The sequence below is a fragment of the Loxodonta africana genome, chromosome 2 (assembly GCF_030014295.1).
Source record: "Loxodonta africana isolate mLoxAfr1 chromosome 2, mLoxAfr1.hap2, whole genome shotgun sequence".
Taxonomy (NCBI): Eukaryota; Metazoa; Chordata; class Mammalia; order Proboscidea; family Elephantidae; genus Loxodonta; species Loxodonta africana.
Window position 1 is genome coordinate 206,067,931 of NC_087343.1, and position 20,713 is coordinate 206,088,643.

The following is a 20,713-nucleotide window of genomic DNA, read 5'->3' on the forward strand; positions in this document are numbered from 1 at the left end:
ATTTCCCCAAATTATTCCTTGGGTTTAGTCTTATTATTATTGTACAAATATGTATTATACACATACATGTTTCATTTCAGCATCTCATTTCTTTATCATGAGCTAATTAATTGGAGATGGAAAAAATAAAGATTTAAAAAAGAAAACACAAACTGATTATGCTGTGTAAGGTCCTGGGGTAGTTCAATAAATAATGGAAGGGAAGAGAAGAGCAAATCTCCAATTCCACTGGCAGTAAAAATCAGAGATTTCAGGTCTCTATTAAGGCCGTATATATATATGGTATATATATATTTAGATAAGGGATTCCAGTTAGAAATACTCGTCTCCATAGTGAAGGCTGCGAGAATGTTAATTTCGTATTTGTGGTTGAGGGTGTAGGGAGCGCTAGTGGCATAGTGGTTAGAGAGCTGGCTGCTAACCAAAAGGTCGGCAGTTCAAATTCACCACCGCTCCTTGGAAACCCTATGGGGCAGTTCTACTCTGTCCTACAGGGTCGCTATGAGTTGGAACCGACTCAAGGGCACCTAACAACAACAACAACAACGAGGGCGTCCCAGTTGTAACTTTTCACCGGGAGTGGCTTATTTGGACCCTTGAACACAAACAAGTGGATAAAACTCATCATGTGCCTGCTTCTCCTGGTCTCTGGGGTGCCTCCCTTTGGTGCCAGACCACGAAGGGAGATAGTGCTGGCAGCCTCGGAAGGCAGCGCTGCTATCAGCAAGGCCAGGCTCTGCCTGGCAGAATGGCCTCAGGCCCTCTGGGGGAGCGTCTGCGGGAAGAGGCCAGGTGCCCAGTGTGCCTGGACTTCCTGCAGGAACCAGTCAGTGTCAACTGTGGCCACAGCTTCTGCTTCAGGTGCATCTCCGAGTTCTGTGAGAAGTCCGATAGCGCCCAGGGCGGCGTCTATGCCTGTCCCCAGTGTCGGGGTCCCTTCAGGCCAGAGAACTTCCGACCCAACCGGCAGCTTGCGAGCCTGGTGGAGAGTGTGCGACAGCTGGGGCTGGGCGCGGGGCCTTCCGGCGTGCGCCTCTGCCTGCGCCATGGCGAAGAGCTAAGCCGGTTCTGTGAGGAGGATCAGGCGGCGCTGTGCTGGATCTGTGACACCACCCCTGAACACAGAAGTCACCTCACGGTGCCCCTGCAGGAGGCCGCCAGGGGCTACCAGGTGAGAGCCGCTGTGTCCTGAGAGCCAGGCACTTGGAGAGGCCCTTTAACCCAAACCGAAAACCAAACCCACTGCCCTCGAATCTATTCCGACTCATAGCGACCCTATAGGACAGAGTAGAACTGCCCCATAGTTTCCAAGGATCGCCTGGTGGATTCGAACTGCCGGCTCTTTGGTTCGCAGCCATAGCACTTAACCACGATGCCACCAGGGTTTCCAGAGGACGTTTAGGAATCGGCATATGCTGCTTTGACAGAGGAGCAGGCAAAGCCAGAGGTGTGACTGCCTAAACACACATCCAAATGATAGCTAGCACCCAGGTCTCCTCTGCTTTCTCCTCCCAATACCCTGCCAACTCGCACTCAGGTAAGGGCCTTCTTGCCTTTGCCCAAGGCATTCCACTTTTGGGACCCTTCCTCAGGAGCTCAAACCCACCCATCCTTTGAGGCTGCCCACCTCCTCCATGAAGACCCCACTCCCCCATTTAATTTTGTGTTGGGCTGAGTCCTATAGGGTCACTATGAGCAGGGCTGGATTAAGTCATGTGAGGGCCCTAAATACTGATAATCTGTGGTGCCCACTCCTCTGTTTATTCATGCCTTGGAACAGGTTATATGTGTTGTATATACACATGTATAAACAATCTTGCAAGCCGGCAACCTTGTGACTGTGCGAACTTTATTTCTGGCAGCACATTCTCTTGCACTAGAGCTGGTATCTATTGCTTAGTGTCCTGCTCCTTCCTTTCCACTGCACCCTCGCTTTTCCTTGTGTTCTGTCTTCTTGGCTGGCATCCATGGGTCCTTGCTTTGAACAACTCGTGCCCCTGTTTTGTTGACACCCTAAACATGTGCTTACCTTGCTTACTGGATAATCCATCCCTGGCTATGAGTCAGAATTGACTTCACAGTAATGAGTTTTTTTTTTAATACTAAATAAATATTGATAAACTCTGAAGAGTGTCCTAAGGCCCTAAGTTACACTTCCACAGTTTTCGTCCTTACCAACCCTATTTTCCAGCAAAACTAGCCTAATCACTGTTGGTCCCAAACACACCATACCTGCTTTTACGCAAAATTTCTGGTATTCAAGGGGGTTTTTCTCCATTCACAAGTGTCAAAGTGCTTTATTCCTACCAGACACCAAAGAAAATGCCACTTTCACCATCTTGCTAAATGTCTATATGAATTCTACTGTTATTTTATGTGCATCATTATGTACAGCGTCAACCAGCCTCCTTTTATAAGCAGTTTGTGTGTAGGACATACTGAATGATTTGGAAGATAGAGGTGTTTTTGTTTGTTTGTTTGTTTGTTTTTTCCCATTAAAAATGTGTGATTGTGTGTATCTTTGTGAGTGTCTTCTGTAAACAAATGTGTTTACCTTGAGCAGAGATCCTAGGGGTGAAAGTAGATTTAGGTTCCATTATATTATTTTTTTTACCGTTTGAAATATTTACCAACAGTATTTATTTTTCTTTTTTAAAAATATTAAGTAACATGATTGTTTCTGCCTCCCCCCAAAAATACAAAACTCTTTTCTTATTATAAAGTAATAAATATTTTTGAGAAGTTGAAATCTAAGGAGAGATATATGGAATAATGTTATTCTTCAACTTAGCACCAAGGGACATTTCTTCTATTAAACATTTTCACAGACTTCTATCTTTATTTTTTATGCTCATTACAAGTTCTTTTTCCCCACCAAGAAAAAAAAAAGTTTCATCAAGTCAATTCCAACTTATAGTGACACTATAGGACAGAGTAGAACTGCCCCATAGGGTTTCACACACTTTAAATCTTTATGGAAGCAGTCTGCCACATCTTTCTCCCACAGAGTGGCTGGTGGGTTTGAACCACTGGCCTTTAGGTTAGCAGCTCAGCACTTTAACCACTGCATCACAATCATGCCAATTACATTCAATATATGTATTTTAATTGATGTTACAGTTGTAGGCATTTCATGTCACTGAATCTTCTGCAGCACCTTATTTTAATTCAGTCCTGTTGATGAAAAGTATTTTTTCACCCACTCCCATATTTAGCATTTTGTTAAATGCATTTTAGGTATTTTAAATAATGTTAGAATGAACATACTTGTAATTATTTCTTTGGTTATATCCTGGTATTATAATTTTTAAATATATGTATGTTTAATTATTAATGTCAGGTATTTTTACGTGCTTTCTGGGTACTACTTTAACTGACCTTTTTATTTCCAGCAATGTCTAGCTGACATTACATAACGAAATTAGGGCATCTGTAAAGATTTTGGCATCTCTTCCACACAGGTAAAGCTCCAAACAGCCCTGGGGGTTGTGAGGAAAGAGATGGAGGAGGCCTTGACTCAGGAGGCCAGCGTGGGTAAGAAGACCGTCATTTGGAAGGTAAGGGGATATTGGGGCTCCAGGAGTCTTACTGACGTGAAGAATGCCATTCTTCCTTAGTCTTCTCCTGTCCAAAGCTATTGTTCCATCTATGTAGTTGTTCAAGAAAAACATCTTAGTGTCATACAGGTTTGCCCTAGTCCCCTCAAATTACATTGTGCACCTGTGCTCTTCTTTTTATCTCTATTGGCATAACACAATCCAAATTATAAATAGATAACTTTACTGGTTTGGATCTTACTGTAAAATTCACTGTTGTAACCCTAACACCTAAAACAGGGTCTCATACTGTCACGATTGGTTTAGAAAATATTTATTGGAATATGAAATCATGAATATTTTACAACATTATGACAGATAATATAGAGCTAATAGTGACCATCATACATACAGGTGAATAATATGAACTTTTCCTAGCAACATGCCATGCAGATACACATTTCCTATTTTCTACGCCCTTGTCAACTCTTTTTTCTCTTCCGCGCATTAGTAGCACGTGCACACACACAGTGTAGCTTAAAAAGCCAACCAGACCTGTTGCCGTTGAGTCACTTATGACTCATAGCAACCCTACAGTTTAACTAAGGGTGATTTTACCCCCGCCCCCTGGAAATATTTTTGGTTGTCATAACTAGGGTTTAGGTAGAGTCTAGGGATTCTAAACACCCTGCAATGTACAAGACACTCCCTCAAGTCTAAAATGTCAATAGTGCTGAGGTTGAAAATATGTATATTAACATGCTTGGCTGCTAACTGAAAGGCTGCAAGTCTGAGTACACCCAGAGGCACCTAGGAAGAAAGGCCTGGTGACCTACTTCTGAAAAATCAGCCTTTGAAGCCTATGGAGCATAGTTCTACTCTGACACATTTGATCACCCTGAGTCAGGATCTGCTTGATGGCAACTGGTTTGGTTTTGGTATGTATATATGTGTGTGTGTGTGTGTGTGTATTTCTAGAAACAATATATAGTTTGTATGTTTATAGAATTTATAACAGAATACTGACTATATATGTAGATTATATAGAATATTTGATCTTTCTCCTTCTCCAAATGCCCCTTCTTCTCTGATAATTTTCTACATTTCTCTAATTTTTCATCCTCTTTCCTTTTAAAATTTTGTCTTATACTATATCCTCACACAGTTATTTTCATCAGGACTATTTTTGTTACAGGTTTCTTCCGGGATAAGTCTTCTTTTTTTCCATTGCTTTTATGTTCAGTATATGTAAACTTAAACACTGACAAGTTTTTGTCCTTTTGTAAATTAACTGTTTTCAATCTTGGCCTCAGGACAGATTTACTAAATCGGAATCTCCGTATCCAAGATCTGGGTTCCTGTATTTTTTAAACACTCCATTTATTATTTTAAAGTAAAGATGAGGTTAAGATTCCTGTATAAGCCAATTAATTACACTCGAGTAATCTTTACCATTGAGAACATATCTACATGAGCCAAATGTAACAAGTATGGGTCTCTTTACCTGATCAGGGTCCGTGCCCTGGAGCAGTCGAGCCAACAAAACATACTCCAAGTTAGAAAGAGTGAGAAAGTTTATCAAGGAGATGCATACATCACCAGGGACCCAGCAATAACACAGGCTGTCTCTATGGAGTCCCAAAGAGCAGTTTTACATTAGAGTTTATACAGAATCTTACAAGGGTTACAGGTCTCTTTGTAATCCCCTGCCAGACATTTCTTTATTAGGCTAAAGACATACATATCTGAAACCTGGAATCCAACTTTCCTGTGGGGTTTGTATGCCACAGGTAGTTCCGCCAGAACAAAAGATTATTTGCATCAGTTTAAAACAAAGAACAAAGTCATTAACATTTGGTCAAAACAAAGTCATTAACAGAGGTATGTGAGGAGGCAGGCAGAGGAAGAACGACTTATAGGTTTATCATGGCCTTAGTTATATTAAACTCTCAGTTGCCCTTTTTGAAAAAGGAGAAAACATGCTGGGTGGTATTGAAGTCACAGTCTTGATAAAAATGAATTCTAAATTCTAATAAAACCCTTCTCCTTTCTATATCCGTACATATGATTGTAGAACTCAAAAGGTTGTTGTGAAAGAAAGATGAATTACAACCAAACATCTTCCCACCACACCATTCCTTGTGTCCCAAATATAACCCTACTCCTCTCCAATGGCTCAGAAGACAAAGACGTAAGTCTGTAAGGGCTCAGCACCTGCTGATGCAGTTCCCAGATGGCTAGGTCCCTGCTTGTCTAGAATGTAAGGCTCAAGAAACCGGAAATGTTAGTGACACATATGTCTAATAGAACTTCTAAGTTACATATTATCTTAAACTTTTACCCTATGAAACCAAGCTTTGGCCATGTTCTCCGGGCTTGGAATAAGTCTCCATGTTGTCTCAGTTTCCATATTTTGTGTTTAGCTTCCACATAGCACAACAAGCAATTGAGATTTAGACAGACTGTGGAGAATAATTTCCCTTTCATATTCAGTTTAAAGCTAGTTTTCCACATACTAATCTCAAGAGAATAAAATTCAGATGTTATCACCCTGCAGGCATGTTATGTTCCTTAGGTTTATTATTCATAAACTTTAGATGTGAGATTAAAAATCAGCTAGAAATCAGCATTAATTCCCTGCAGTTCACTTTGCAGTAAGTGGCCAGGAGACCATTTGGTTCCTTCTAACCTGGGGCAGAGCCTTTGCCTTTACACTTAACTATATTTTGAAGTAGGGTTCGTGTTTTCTAATCTCTAAGCCTTTTCTTAGTCACTTTTACAAATATGTCTTTCTTATCTCTTTTCATTTTTCAGATGCTTTTGCATATTTCTCAGTCTAGTGCCCGTTCTAATTGTAAATAGCAACTTTTATTATACGAACACTCTATGCTAGTCACTGGGCTCAATAGTTTAATGGATATTTAGCTCTAATTCCTGCCCATCCTTTTCCCACACTTTACATACAGAATCGAAGCTTGTTTAAGAGCCTTGCCCCCAAGCCTATTGTGAGAACCCGAATCCAGCAGTCCTTCTCAAACTCTGGGTTCCCAAACTCTATTGGGCCATTTCTCAAAAGAATGGCCTCTGGTTCCTGCATGTTGTTAGAATGCAGCTAATCAGTTGACAGCTGTGAGCAGATTCCAGTGTCTTCCAGCTCAACAGTTCCTTACACAATGACAGGAGACTCAGAGACGGTTCCCTTGTTCAGTGTCACAGAAGCCCGGATTGCTGATGATCTGACCCACTCACTATGTTACTCCAGGAAAAAGTGGAAGTGCGGAGACAGCGCTTCAGGTTGGAGTTTGAGAAGCATCGTGACTTTCTGGCCCAGGAGGAACAACTACAGCTGAGGCGTTTGGAGGAAGAAGAGCGAGCAACCATGCAGAGACTGCGGGAGAGCAAGAACAGACTGGCCCAGCACAGCAAGGCCCTGAAGGAGCTGGCTGAGGAACTGGAGGAGAGGTGTCAGCGTCCAGCCTTGGGTCTGCTGGAGGTGAGGCCAGTTGGGAGGGAGCGCACACATGAGATCTATAGGTCAAGAGGTGGTGTCCAAAAAAAACCCATTGCTGTCAAGTCGATTCCGATTCATAGTGATCCCATAGAACTGCCCCATAGGGTTTCCAAGGAGTGGGTGGAGGATTCAAACTGCCTAGCTTTTGGTTAGCAACCAAGCTCTTCACCACTCAGCCACCAAGGCTCCTTTGGTAACAGAGTTCAGTGTGAATATCCAAAAGTTTGAATAATGTTTAAATTGTGTCACCAGAAATTGTCATGTTACAATGTAAGATAAATGCTAATATCTTGGCCCATATCACATGCCAAGGGGTAGATTACTTTATAAGCAAAGTAGCATGAGCTTATTTGTGCTTACTTTTACTAATTAGCAGTGAACAATTTTTCATGTTTTTCACCGCATCAAAGATGTGGGTTTTCGCCCCTGTCGGTGATTTTAAATTTGAAAAGATGCTTTGATTCTGTAGCTAGTTGCTGTGGGGTTGGAAGAGGGGTAAATGTCAGCCATACCTAGAAGCAGAAACTTTGATGTGGTGAAAAAATGTGAAAATTTTCACTACAGATGATTTGGTAAGCAAGATAAGCACCATGCTTACCTTGCCTATTGGATAATCTGCACTGATACATTCCCCTATCAGGCACAGTGGGAGGGATTAACTGGTCTCCCCTTCACCTTGCTCGCAGTCTATCCAGCATTGTTGAACAGACACACAAATAACAGGGAGAAGGAAATACTTACTTTTATTCCTCCATGAAGACATTAAATCCCAAGTGATTTGTGAAAGCCATAGTTGTTGATGGATATGGTTATCATGACTGAACCAACTGCAACTAAATTCATCTGGGCATGCTTCTTTCTATTTCACTTCTGCAGGCTCACTCAGTAAATTATGAACTAAGTAACTCATATTCTCATTTAGCAACTGAACCGCAGACGTTACCTTGTCTGACAGCTCTTGACACTGAAAGTACCTTCATATCAATAATCATGTTTCATCTGTATATTATAAGGACAGCAACTAAACAGTACATGGAACAGAGTGGGGAATCAATTAACGAATGAATTTACAAAGCATTTTTCTTTAATTTATCTCACTGTCTTCAAAATAGCTTATATAATAAAGTTTATGCAACTATTTTATTATTAGATTATTGCTGTGCCTATTTTTTTATGAGCAAGGTAGGTGCCAGAAATTAATTTTCTAACTGTCACACAGTAAATAAACACAGGAATTTAGACATTTTCAATAACAGCATTCATCACCTTAGCTCCCCGTATTTCAAATGACAACTTATTTAAAGCAAGTATTTACTGGCAATAAATGTTTAAAATAATAACACAAATCTTGGAAAGACCATTTTCTCAAATGATTTATATTTATATTTCAAATGATTTGTATTTAAATTTATCGTCTGATTCCTCTTTCTTCTCAGTGCCAATAAGTTACATTTTATTCCCAATGGCCAAGACAAAGGCCTGCCCTTCCCGTAAAGGGTAAGGCTAATTATTTCCCTTGCCTTTATGGCTGTCATAAATTGTCTGAATGGTGTTTATTTATTTTTTTTAATGTGCCACAAGAGCTTTATTGAATAATCTAAGATAAAATGGCTTCCTTTTTAATCTATTTTCTTAACTGATTCATGAAGAAATCCATAGTTTATGATGTGTTGGTTCAAAGGTTTTTGGGGTTTGAGGTTCTCTTACAGAAACATCGAGATATAACATTTTATGCCTATACCTTCCACTATATCTTCCTCAAATAAATTCTGCAAATATTTAGTATATATTTTTTATCCTTATTCCTTCTGAATTAGGTATAGAATATTATTATGTGCACTTATTAAAATATACAAATTTTCAATTAAAATATATTAACTGCTTAGATGCAATAGGAATTAATCTAGATTTGTGTGGTCTGGGTCTATGCTAATAGAAAGGAAATGATCCATTTTTCTAAACTCATGAGAAAATTGAGAGCCTATTTTTAATAATAAAAAATTCATTGTCACCCTATAGTTCTGTCTTACTAGTTAAGCGTTTCCAAAGAGACTGTCATGTTGAGTGTCCCCAAACTGACTGCAAAAACCAGTTCAAAGGAAAAGAGTGTAGCTGCTCCTCTAAAAGTTAATTATAGAAATACCATATGACCCAGCAGTTCCACTCCCAGATGTATGCTCGAAAGAATTGAAGGTAGGGATTCAAATAGATACTTGCACACCATATTCATTGCAGCATTATACACCATAACCAAAAGGCAGTAACAACACCATAGCCAAAAGGTTTCCATCAACAGAAGAATGGATGAATAAAATGTGTTATATCCATACCAGGGAATATTATTTAGCCATAAAGAAAAATTAAGCTCTAATATATGCTACAACAGGGATATAACTTCAAAACATTATGCCGAGTGAAATAAGTCAGACACAAAACCACGAATATTGTATCATCTCACTTATATGAAGTATCTAGAATAGTCAAATGCATAGAAACCAAAGTTTACTAGTGGTTTCCAAGAGCAGGAGGAAGGGGGGATGGGGGTTCATTGCTTAAGGGGTAGCGAGTTTCTGTTACGGCTAATAAAGAAAAATGAAAATGTTAGTGGTGATGGTTGCATAACCCTGTGATTGTAATTAATGTCACTGAATTGTGCACATAAAAATGGTTGTAATGGCAAATGTTTTGTTTTATATATTTCACCACAATTAAAAAACAAAAGCACTTCAAAGGTCTAATTGGTGCCTGCTTGTCTTTGTCTTTCACTTTCAGGGTGTGAGAGAAGCCTTGAGCAGGTATGTTTACTTTATAGGCCAGTGAAGGGGTTGAGAGAGGCTGAGGAGGTTGGTGGGTGACCCAAGACATCACTGGGCTCTACCGACTCTGTACTCTCCTCAGAAGTAATGCCGTCACACAGTTGGAACCAGAGACCATCCCCATGGAGCTGAGGACAATGTGTCACATCCCTGGGATGAGGGAAATGCTAAGGAAGTTCCAAGGTATGCTGGAAAACTATATAGTGCCCAGGGGATTGGCTGTTAGAGCAGTTTGTTTCTGTATCAATCAGGCTACAGTAACAAACAGCTCAAAATTGTAGTGGCTAAAATCACCAAAATTTTATTTTGAGATCATGTCATCTGTTTATACATGGACACATCATCTCACTCTGGCACCCAGGCTGGCTCCACCTCGATCGTTTTGGTGGTGTCTGTGGAAAAGGGCAAGGATAGAATGAAGCGCGTGCTGCCTTTTAAAGGCATCAGCATCAGCATCAGCACTGGAGTGGTGTGCATCCCTTCCATGAAGATGTCATTGGCCACAGTGAGTCACATGGCCATTCCAAACTATAAAGAAGGATGGGGAAGTGAATCACGTACCCAGAGGGATAAGAATTAGGATATTTGTGAACAGTCCTAAGGACTGCCATTGTCACGGACATCCATATAGGCTACATTTAGTTAGAACAATGGATTGGAAAGCATGCTTTCATGTCTCATTAGCTGTGACATTAGGAACATTAGTTCCAATAAATCTCCATTTTCTGGTTTATAAAAACAATATGAGAATTGTTTGGAATATTAAATAAAAAAAATGCATATTTGAAGACATAAAAATCATCAGTATCCTCCAAGTGTCTAATCATCAAAATCCATAACATTGCAAAATATAAATGAACAAGAGTTTTGGTTTATTAAAAAAAAAAAGATTTATTTTACTGCCTGTCAATTTGATAAGTTGTTTGAATTAGCCAGACAAAATACTTAGCCGTTGGTTTTCTGCCTAGAACTAACTGCAATGTCATAAATTAAGTGGTTCAGTTTGATTACATTGTCCTTAAAGCAGTATGGAAACCCTAGTGGCGTAGTGGCTAAGAGCTATGGCTGCTAACCAAAAGGTCAGCAGTTCGAATCCAGCAGACACTCCTTGGAAACTCTATGGGGCAGTCCTACTCTGTCCTGTAGGGTCACTGTGAGTTGGAATTGACTCAATGGCAGTGGGGTTTTTTGGTAAAGCAATATACAGCCAATCTATTTTTTTTTTAATCTAATTATGTCACTTAATGAAAACAGCCTGTTGCTAGATAGTGGCAGTATCACTTACAGAGAAACAATTTTGTTCTATAATGTGAAAGTTCATCTTAGCAATACTGTTAATGATTTAATCCATGCTCTAACAAATATATAGCAACCCTAGAATTTGATACAGGTAATTAAAGCATTCTTACACTAAGTATGCTCATATTTCTACTTATCTTTACTGAATTAATTGATTAAGCAGTTAATTAATTCAACTAATATCTTCTGTTTTATACCAGCCATTCTTCTAAACACAATTGGAAAAAAAAATCCCAGAAACTCTTAACTTCATGTTTCAAATATTATGTAAATTAATAATAAACAAACACAGCATGTGAGAAAACAATACAAAACACTGAGGGAAAAAAGCAAAAGGTAAGGGGACCCAGAAGTTTTGGTGGTGGGCTGTCTCATTCTAAATTGAGTGATCGAGGAAGACCTCACTCAATAGGTGATAACTCAGCCAATATCTGTTCTGGAGAAGAGCATTCTACACAGTTGAAGCAAGTGCCAAGGCCTGAGAAGGAATCATTCCAAGTATGCTCCAGGGACAATGAGGAGGCCAGGGTGGCTGCAACACAGGGACAGTTGAAGAGGTCAAGGAAGGGTCTGGTGGTGCAGGGCCCTGTAATCAGGCCCTGTAACCACAGTGTTTTATCTCTGAGCAAAACAGGGTATAATCAAACGGAGGAATAACATGATTGGACTAATGTTTTAAAGGGATCACACTGTGTGTTGTGTTGAGAATGAATTAAGATAGGCAAAGATTGAATGAAGAATACAGTTAGGAGGCTTTTTGTGGTAATTCGATGAAAGATGATTGTGGCTTAGACCAGGGTGGTAGAACTGGAGGTGGTGACAAACAGATTAGCAGTTTATTTTAAAAACAGAGTTCACAGGATTTGTTGTTAAATATGAGGTGTCAGAGAAAGAGAAAAGTCACAAATGACTCCAAGGTTTTGAATCTCAAGAACTGGCTTGATGAAGTTGCCATTAACATGGGTGGGTAAAGCTATGGGTGAGGCAGAAGAAGAGGAGTTTGCTTTTGGACAAGCTGATGTTGTGATAGTTGTTAAATATCCAAATGTTGATGACAAGTAGGCAGATGGATTTACAGACAGGTAGTTTCAGGAGAAAGATCTATGCATTTGGAGTCAGCATGGGGAATGAGCTGAGCGAAAAAGAAGAGATCCAACTCCCAGACCACTGAGTTCTCCAAAGTTAGTGATACCAAAACCAAATCAAACCCAGGGCCGTCAAGTCGATTCCGACTCATAGCGACCCTACAGGACAGAGTAGAACTGCCCCATAGAGTTTCCAAGGAGCACCTGGCATGTTTGAACTGCTGACCCTTTGGCTAGCAGCCGTAGCACTTAACCACTATGCCACCAGGGTTTCCATGTTAGTGATAGAGAAGAAAAAAGAGAAAACAGCAAAGGAGGCTGTCTTAGGCTGGGTTCTCTAGAGAAACAAAACCAGGAAAACATATAAATATATATAGAGAGAGATTTATATCAAGGAAACAACTCACGTGATTTTAGAGGCTATAGAGTCCCAAGTCCGTGGGTCAGGATAGGGCTCCTCCTGATTCATGTAACCACAGGGGCTAGTGAACCCAAAATTGGCTGGTCAGAGAGCAGAGCTCCTGCTCATAGGCTGTGAAGATCAACGAATCCCAAGATCGGCAGATAAGCTGATAGTTCAAGTTCCAAGAACTGGAGGTCACATGAGCAGGAGGCAGCCACAGGATCCAGAGTGATCAAAAAGCCAGAATATCTGCTTATATTTGGATACAGGCCACATGCCCAAGAAAACTCCCTTGCAACTGATTGGCTATTCACAGAAGATCCCATCATGATCACATATAAACACTAAGAATCATGGCCCAGCCAAGCTGACACAGAATCTTAACTATCACAGTGGATAGCTTAAACGAAGAGAAATTTATTCTCTCACAGTCTGGTAGTCTACAAGTTCAAATTGAGGGAGTCAGCTCCAGGGGAATGCTTCTCTGTCAGCTCTGGAGGAAGGTCCGTGTCATCAATCTTCCCTTGGCCTAGGAGCTTCTCTGCACAGGAACGTCAGGTCCAAAGGACATGCTGTGCTCCCAGCACTGCTTTCTTGGTGGTATGAGTTTCCCACGTCTCTCTGCTCACTTCTCTGTTTTATGTCTCAAAAGATATTGGCTTAAAACTATCTAATCTTATAGATCTCATGAATATAACTGCCACTAATCCACCTCATTATATCATAGTGATGATAGGGAAATCACATCAGATGACAAAACGGTAGACAAGTATATGATACTGGGAATCATGACCTAGCCAAGTTGACAGATATTTTGGGGGTCACATTTTAATCCATGACATTCCACCTTTTGGCCCTCAAAATTTCATGTCCTTGCCACATGTAAAAACATATTCACCACATCATATCATAGCAAAAGTCTTAAATAAACTGCAAGTCCAAAATCCAAAAATTCATCTTCATTTGTGAAATCTAGAATAGGAGTTATCTGCTTTCAAATTGCAATGGTGGAACAACGAATAGGTAGACATTTATATTACAAATGGGAGAGATTGAAGGGAAAGATGGCATAAGAGGCACCAAGCAAATCAGCAGAACACATTACACTAGCCCTCAAGACTGAAAATAATCCTGTGTTCTCTGAGACCATTTACACAATGGTCCTACCCCCCAGTCTCTAGGTATTGGCCACACGTTCCAGATCCTGAATGGAGGCCCCTCAGCTCTGGGCTTCAGCTCTACCTCCCAGGCCAACTGGGACAGCAACTCTGCTCCCTCAGCTTTAGGTGCACCATTCTCCTAGTCCACCTGAGTGGCAACTCCACCCTTAGAAACACCAGAGACCATGGCTCCACCCTTTGAAATCCCAGAGGTTGTGGCCATAACTTTTGAGACTGAGGCAGTTCAGCTTCCTGTGTTCCTTGTCTCTTCACCTTCTCCTTCTTGGTTCTTTGGTCTCTCAGCCCCTTGGGCCTCATGCTCACATCTGTCTTACTGGGGCAAGTGTTCCAAAGCTCTGTAGCCCCACCAAAAAGTGCTTGGAGGCACCCCACTCCACCAGTAAACTTCAACTGGAAGACGCTCAGCTCTCTTGCTCCATTGGTGGGCAAGCCTAGATCCAGCAATAAGTGCCCAGAGTCACCCCACTCTGCCAGGGAGCCTCCTGCTCACAGATGCTGAGCTCTCTCACTCTGTGGGCTGGCTCCAGTGCCATCTTGAGCTGGTCTTCTGGTTCTGATGCTGGTTCTCTGCTGCTGCCACTTCTTTGCTATGGTCCATCCTCTGCCACTGCTGCTTCTCTGCTGCTGCTGGTCCACTGTTGCTGCCAGTCATCTGCTGCTGCTGGCCTTCTATCCATTCACAGTTTCAAAACCACTTCCACATTTTAAGTATCTGTTAGAGCATCACCCCACTCTTAGTACCAAATGTCTTAGGCCGGGTTTTCTAGAGAAGCAAAACCAGTAAAGCAAGGAAACGGCTAACGTGATTTCAGAGGCTACAACGTCCCAAGCCCATGGATCAGGATAGGGTTTCTCTTGGTTCATGTAACCACAGGAGCTAGGGAACTCAAGATTAGTAGGTCGGAGAGCAGGGCTCCCACTCACAGGCTGTGAAAATTGACGAACCCCAAGATCGACAGAGAAGCTGATAGCTCTAGTCCCAAGAAGTGAGGTCAGATTAACAGAAGGCAGCCGCAGGATCCAGAGTGAGCAAAAAGCCAGAGTGTCTGCTTATATTTTCTTGCAGGCCACATGCGCAAGGAAACTCCATTTCAACTGATTGGCTGCTCACAGAAGATCCCATCATGGGAGTGATCACAAATAAAAAACTGAGAATCAAGGAACAGCCAAGCTGACACACAATCTTAACCATCACAGAGGCCAAAATGAAGCAGTAACTAAAGTGAAAGGGAAAGCATGGTGGCCAGTGTCCTTAGAAAAGAGAAGCAAGTTTTTTCTGAAGAAGGGAATCTCAACAGTGTAAAGTGCTACAGAGAAGTCATTTAAGGTGAACCCTGATAACTGACCATTCATCAATGGAGGCCTCTGGTAACATAAACAGGAGCAATTTTGTTTGGGGACAAGGTTTTTTCATGATGAGTATTTATCAAAAACCATTTCAGGGACTTTAGTAAGGGGAATAGAGGAAAGATGTATAAAGACATATGCATGTTAAACAGGCCTCCCACAGCTCCATGGAGGCCTAGACTTCAATGCCTGAATTTTTCTACTTCTAGAGTTTGAAAGAATCACCTAAATTCTGAATCTAACTCTTCTCATCTATAATGTGAGGTGATAATAACCTTCTTGGGGATGGTTATAAGGATTAACAGAGACAATATACACACAAAGCCTAGTTATATCACCCACTCGGGTTTGTGTATCAATAAAAAAATAATTAGTAATGGTTTAGGGACAAATTAAAATAATTGTAGTAGTAGCGTTTATTATTATGGTGTAAAAATAAAACTACATGAATGAAATTTGCTACACTTGAATACATTTAACCAACAGACAACTCTGAATATTTTACATCTTCTTTTATTCACCGAAGAGATTACATATATGTCTACATCAATAGGTGTATTTATTATGTATACAAGTAAAATACCACATAACTTTTACAGGGACTTCATAGTAACTATTTTATTTTTCTATTGTTGTGTAAGAAATCATCACAAAATTAGCTACTTAAAACCACACCCATTTGTAGCTCCCAGTTCTGTAGATCAGAAATCCAGGCAGGATTGACTGGGTTTTCTGCAAAATCAAGGTGTGAACTAGTGTGGGCTCTTATCTGAAGGTTCTAGGGAAGAATTCACTTCTAAGCTCTCTCAGGTTATTGGCAGGAGGCAATTCCTTCTAGTTGTAGGATGAGATCCCTATTTCCTTGCTGTTTGTCAGTTGGGGGCCACTCTCAGCTCCTAGAGGTCATGTCTATTCCTTTTCCCATGGCCCCTCCCATCTTGAAACCCAGCAACCATGCATAGAATCCAAATCTCTCTGACTTTCCATTTTGCCACCAGTCCACCAACCAGAGAAAACTTCCTGATTTTAATGGGCTCCTGTTATTAGGTTAGGTTCACCCAGCTAACCTCCATTTTCTCATATTATGTAAGTCAGTTGAGTAACACCAGGGTTATAAAAGTCATGAAGACATTTTAGAATTCTCCCTAGCACAGGTTCTTAACTTCAAATGTAATGGATCTTGCATTAATGAGATTTTACTGTATGTTTTAGAAAAAAAAAAAAAAAAGAGTCTCCAAGGGATGTAGGGAGTTTATTTTAACTGGGGAACACCCTCTCAATCCCAAGTTTACCCAGTGCTTTGGATATAGGATGGAAGCACTGTTAAGTGGTCATGCACTAGGTTTCTCCCATCTTCAGAATCATTAACTTTTTATCGGGGCCAGAATGAGTCTTGGATGATGGGAAATGCAGAGATCACAGTGGTATACACCAGAATGTAATGAAGAATATGCTTAGGGACCTACAGGGTAAAATAATCATTTTACTTTCTTTAGGAGTCATTAGAAAGAAAATGTAGAAAAACTAGGTAACCTTGTCACAGCTTCCTAAGGTTTTACCAATTTTTCCTGTTCTTTCTTATGTTCCACAAAATTCTTTCCACAGTTGATGTAAAGCTGGATCCTGCCACAGCTCATCCTAGCCTCCTCTTGACTGCTGACCTTCGCAGTGTGCAGGACGGAGAACTGTGGAGAGATGTCCCTAACAACCCCGAGCGCTTTGACACGTGGCCCTGTATCCTGGGTTTGCAGAATTTCTCATCAGGGAGACATTACTGGGAGGTCGTGGTGGGAAAAAGAGCAGAGTGGGGGTTAGGTGTCTGTCAAGACACAGTGCCAAGAAAGGGGGAAACCACACCATCTCCCGAGAATGGGATCTGGGCGATGTGGCTGCTGAAAGGGAATGAGTATATGGTCCTTGCCTCTCCATCTGTTCCCGTCCTCCAAATGGAACGGCCTCACCGCATCGGGATTTTCTTGGACTATGAAGCCGGTGAAATCTCCTTTTACAACGTGACAAATTGGTCTCACATCTACACATTCAACCAACTGTTCTCTGGTGTCCTCCGACCTTATTTTTTTGTCTGTGATATGAATCCTCTTATTTTGCCGCCTGTCACAGAAGTGGAATCAGAGAACTGGGCATCCAGTGGTCATGTTGACTCTGCTGATTTTAGAGACGATAATTTCTAAAACTCTGTTCCCAAGATACATCCCATGCCTAGCGAGGCTGTTGTGGAGTAGAGGATGTAGATACACTAAGGGTCAACAGATGCCTCCATTTAGGTTAGCATTTTAATCACTGCTGCTATAGAAATTTTCCCTTAGGGATAAGAGAGGAAATATGTATTTGCATTTGGAGGTGCATTGTGGAGTATAATAATTTTAAATATGGTGCAATTTCATCAACCTCTTTTTCCAGATGGCTCCACAGAATTTCTTCGTAAGTCTTTCTTAAAATTAATGGGCATTGTATTAAAGATTTCTATACATTCATCGTAATTTTGCATTCTTTCAATCCTTTTACTCCATGTCTTTCGTATATTAAGGATTAAAAATGGAAGTTTGTAAACTGGTTTGGAGTAGTCCGACATGCATCTTGGTTCCAATTTTTCACTCTGTTGTTCCAGCTTCAGATTCGTAATATATCTGTTTCTTCTCCTTTGCCTCTTAATCATTCTCATTCTCCTCTCCCTCTCTCTCTTACTTTTTCCTATTCCTTACTTTTTTATTTCTCTCATTGTTTAATATTCCATTTTCTTTTTGATTAATATATTCAGCTTTACTTCTTTACAAATTAAAGCTTCCTATCACTATATTCAATTATTTTTTATTCTGGGACCAATTTTTGAGAATTATGGAATTCTTTCCTCTGAACCGAATATCACTGAGTCCCAGAACATACCTATCCGGGATTGCAACTTGTTTGTTTAACATTAGATATATTTTTATTATTGAAATTTCTCAGAATTTTGATTCAGTATATCTGAGTTCTTTTGACTCGTTCAATTTACTCGTATGTAACCTCAAAAAAATAATCTCTGTCTCTCTTTTTAATTCTACTAGTTGAAGTTCCTATGCTTGGAACAATGAATGGCCTCAGAGTATTGTGGTAAATATTTAAGGTCATGAAAGATATAACTTAAAAGTTACTTTTTCTATTTTAATGTTTACAAAGATGGTGATGATGATGAAATGATTTGCTTTATTCTTAAATTATATTCTGTAACTTCCTAACAAGTTGTCTTAAAGTTGTTGAAGCTTAACTTTTCTATCATCTCTCTGTCTGTGTCCAATAAGTAATTAAGGACTCCAACTGTCTTAGCTGTGAAACAAATTTTAATTACCGGCAAAATCAGAGAATATCTTGATAATCATAATGTGTCAGAAAACTTTAATCCTTCCTCCTGTTTCACTCTACAATGAAGTTCAGGGCTTTCTTTTTACTTCCAGGGAGATGTCTTTGACATCTTTCATTTTCCTTTCAGTCATATTATTAACTTAAATTTTTTTTCCCCTAAGCTTTTTAACTGCATCATTTTAAGCAAGGAATCCCTCTCTCTGCATCAGTTTCTTATTTGGAAACAGAAGTAAAATAACATATTGTTATATTCCTCTTGTTCATATTTCACAGGCCATGCATGCATTATGCCTCTTCTACCCACGATCTAGGTATGACACATGTTCATGTGCTGAGCCTCAGCTCACCTCTTCCATAATTAGGTATAAAATGAGGGCGGACAACTCAATGTAAGGGGCTGGTTTGCTGGAAGGTGACTGCTTCATTACCAGTAGTCATGACCAAGAGCATTCTCAGAGAGATAGGGCCCTTCCCTCAGAGATCAGGAGAAGAAATAGTCACTGGTCTAAGAGCACACCTCCCCTGGTGGCATGGCACTGAGGCTGCCCACACATGCCTACTGTTCATGAGGTGAACAGGAAGTCCCAGGATGTCCACAATGTACCACCTAACCTAACAGCTGGATCTCTCTCTCCCTTAAATTCTGTCAACTCATTATGCATTTTATCATGGTTTATGTCAGTCACTGACTGAACCTAAGCCTTTCTTCATCCCGTAGATTATAAGCTTCACAAAGCTTTGTGCACCTCCTATTATGACACCTTCTCTTTCCCTCCTTCCCATCTCCTAAAAGCCTTCTACTGTTCTCACTGGAATTCTGATACATTACCAGCAAAATCCTCTAAATCCAAACCTGCCGCCTGATATTCTCATTACATTTTTCCTCTAACCTCTTGAACACCAGATTTATATAGTCAGCTGTCTGCTTGACTTCATTATGGGCATTTTAAACTCAATACCCTTGTAACTTAACCCTGAACTTTCCTGAGATCCCTCCAAACAAAACCAAAAATAAGCCAAAAGACACAAGTGTCTCCCTCTCAATGGTGACAGCTCCATCCTTTCAATTGTTTAGGCCATAAATGTGATTGACTTCTCTCACAATTTCATCAGCTCATATCCAGTCTATCAGCAAACACTGCTGGCTCTACTTTAAAAATATGTCCCAAGTTCAGCTGGTCCTAACCATTTCATTGCTATAGCCACAGTTATTGGATTACTACATTAGTTTCCTAACAGCACTCCCAGCTGTACTCCTATCCCTGCTCCATCCAATCTCAGCACAGCAGCTGGGCTAATACTTTTAATAAGCAAGTCCGATGTGCAACACCCTGCAGTGACTTTCCATTCAACTTAGTGTTAAAGCCAAAATCTTCACAATGAACTCTACAGTGCTAGAGGATCTGGCCCCCAGTCCCTTCTCTGATTCCATCTGCCTCCGCATACTTCTCTATTCATTCTGCTCTCCCCACATTTACTTCTGCGAACACTTCAGTGTTGTTCTTCTAGCTATGTCCACTGAGGGAATTCCCTTCTTTCAGGTCTCCACTTAACTCTTTCCCTTCCATCCCTTAAGCCTGCTCAAATTCCAGCTTCCCAGTGAGGACTACATATTTAGATGGCACTGAGTCCTCAGAGTCCATCCTCCGAATTCTCTTCACCAGGGCTTGGAAGTGGTTATTATTTTCTGTATAGTACTTATCAACTTCTAATATGTAGTTTTCTTATTTATTAGGTTTTTTGCTTTTCTTAATAGAATGAAACCACCATGAAGGCAGGAATCTTTGTCTATTTGTCCACTGACATATACCAAGCATCTAAAACCTGTTTGTACATAGCTGTTACTTAGTGCCCATTTGTTGAATGAATAAATGTTTGAGTATCTGGAGGCCAGAATTAAATGATATACCTGAAAGTGTTTTGAGAATTGTAAAATATTACAGTATTATTGTTTTTATTAAGTAAGCAACCACAACCAATAAAATTTAGTGTCAAGTGCTAAATGAGTAAAATTAATTTTTAGGTATGGGGATATTTTGAATAGAAAGCTAAGTTCGTAGAGATGATAGAGTCTAATGACACAATAATTTGACAAGCCAGGAGCTGTCCTATTGAGTTTCCTATAGTCTTGGTTTCCTAAACTCTCTAACTCTTTAGGAATTTAGGGAAATTTCT

At 40.3% G+C, this 20,713-nt stretch overlaps 1 protein-coding gene across 1 annotated transcript; it reads left to right on the forward strand.

The window, feature by feature from the left end:
* The first annotated feature begins 685 nt into the window (after positions 1-685).
* TRIM58 (tripartite motif containing 58) lies at positions 686-18,768 on the forward strand. Its single transcript, XM_003404975.3, has 6 exons — positions 686-1,171; positions 3,462-3,557; positions 6,799-7,029; positions 9,820-9,842; positions 9,946-10,046; positions 16,784-18,768. The coding sequence occupies exons 1-6, from the start codon at positions 749-751 to the stop codon at positions 17,368-17,370; spliced, it is 1,461 nt and encodes a 486-aa protein (XP_003405023.1). The 5' UTR covers positions 686-748; the 3' UTR covers positions 17,371-18,768.
* The last annotated feature ends 1,945 nt before the right edge of the window (positions 18,769-20,713 follow it).

Bases quoted from the DNA above. Each gene is read 5' to 3' on its own strand.
- TRIM58 (XM_003404975.3), top strand. From the start codon at position 749: ATGGCCTCAGGCCCTCTGGGGGAGCGTCTGCGGGAAGAGGCCAGGTGC. The intron at 3,558-6,798 runs GTAAGGGGATAT...ATGTTACTCCAG, and splicing joins AGAAGACCGTCATTTGGAAG to GAAAAAGTGGAAGTGCGGAG. The intron at 9,843-9,945 runs GTATGTTTACTT...TACTCTCCTCAG, and splicing joins GTGAGAGAAGCCTTGAGCAG to AAGTAATGCCGTCACACAGT.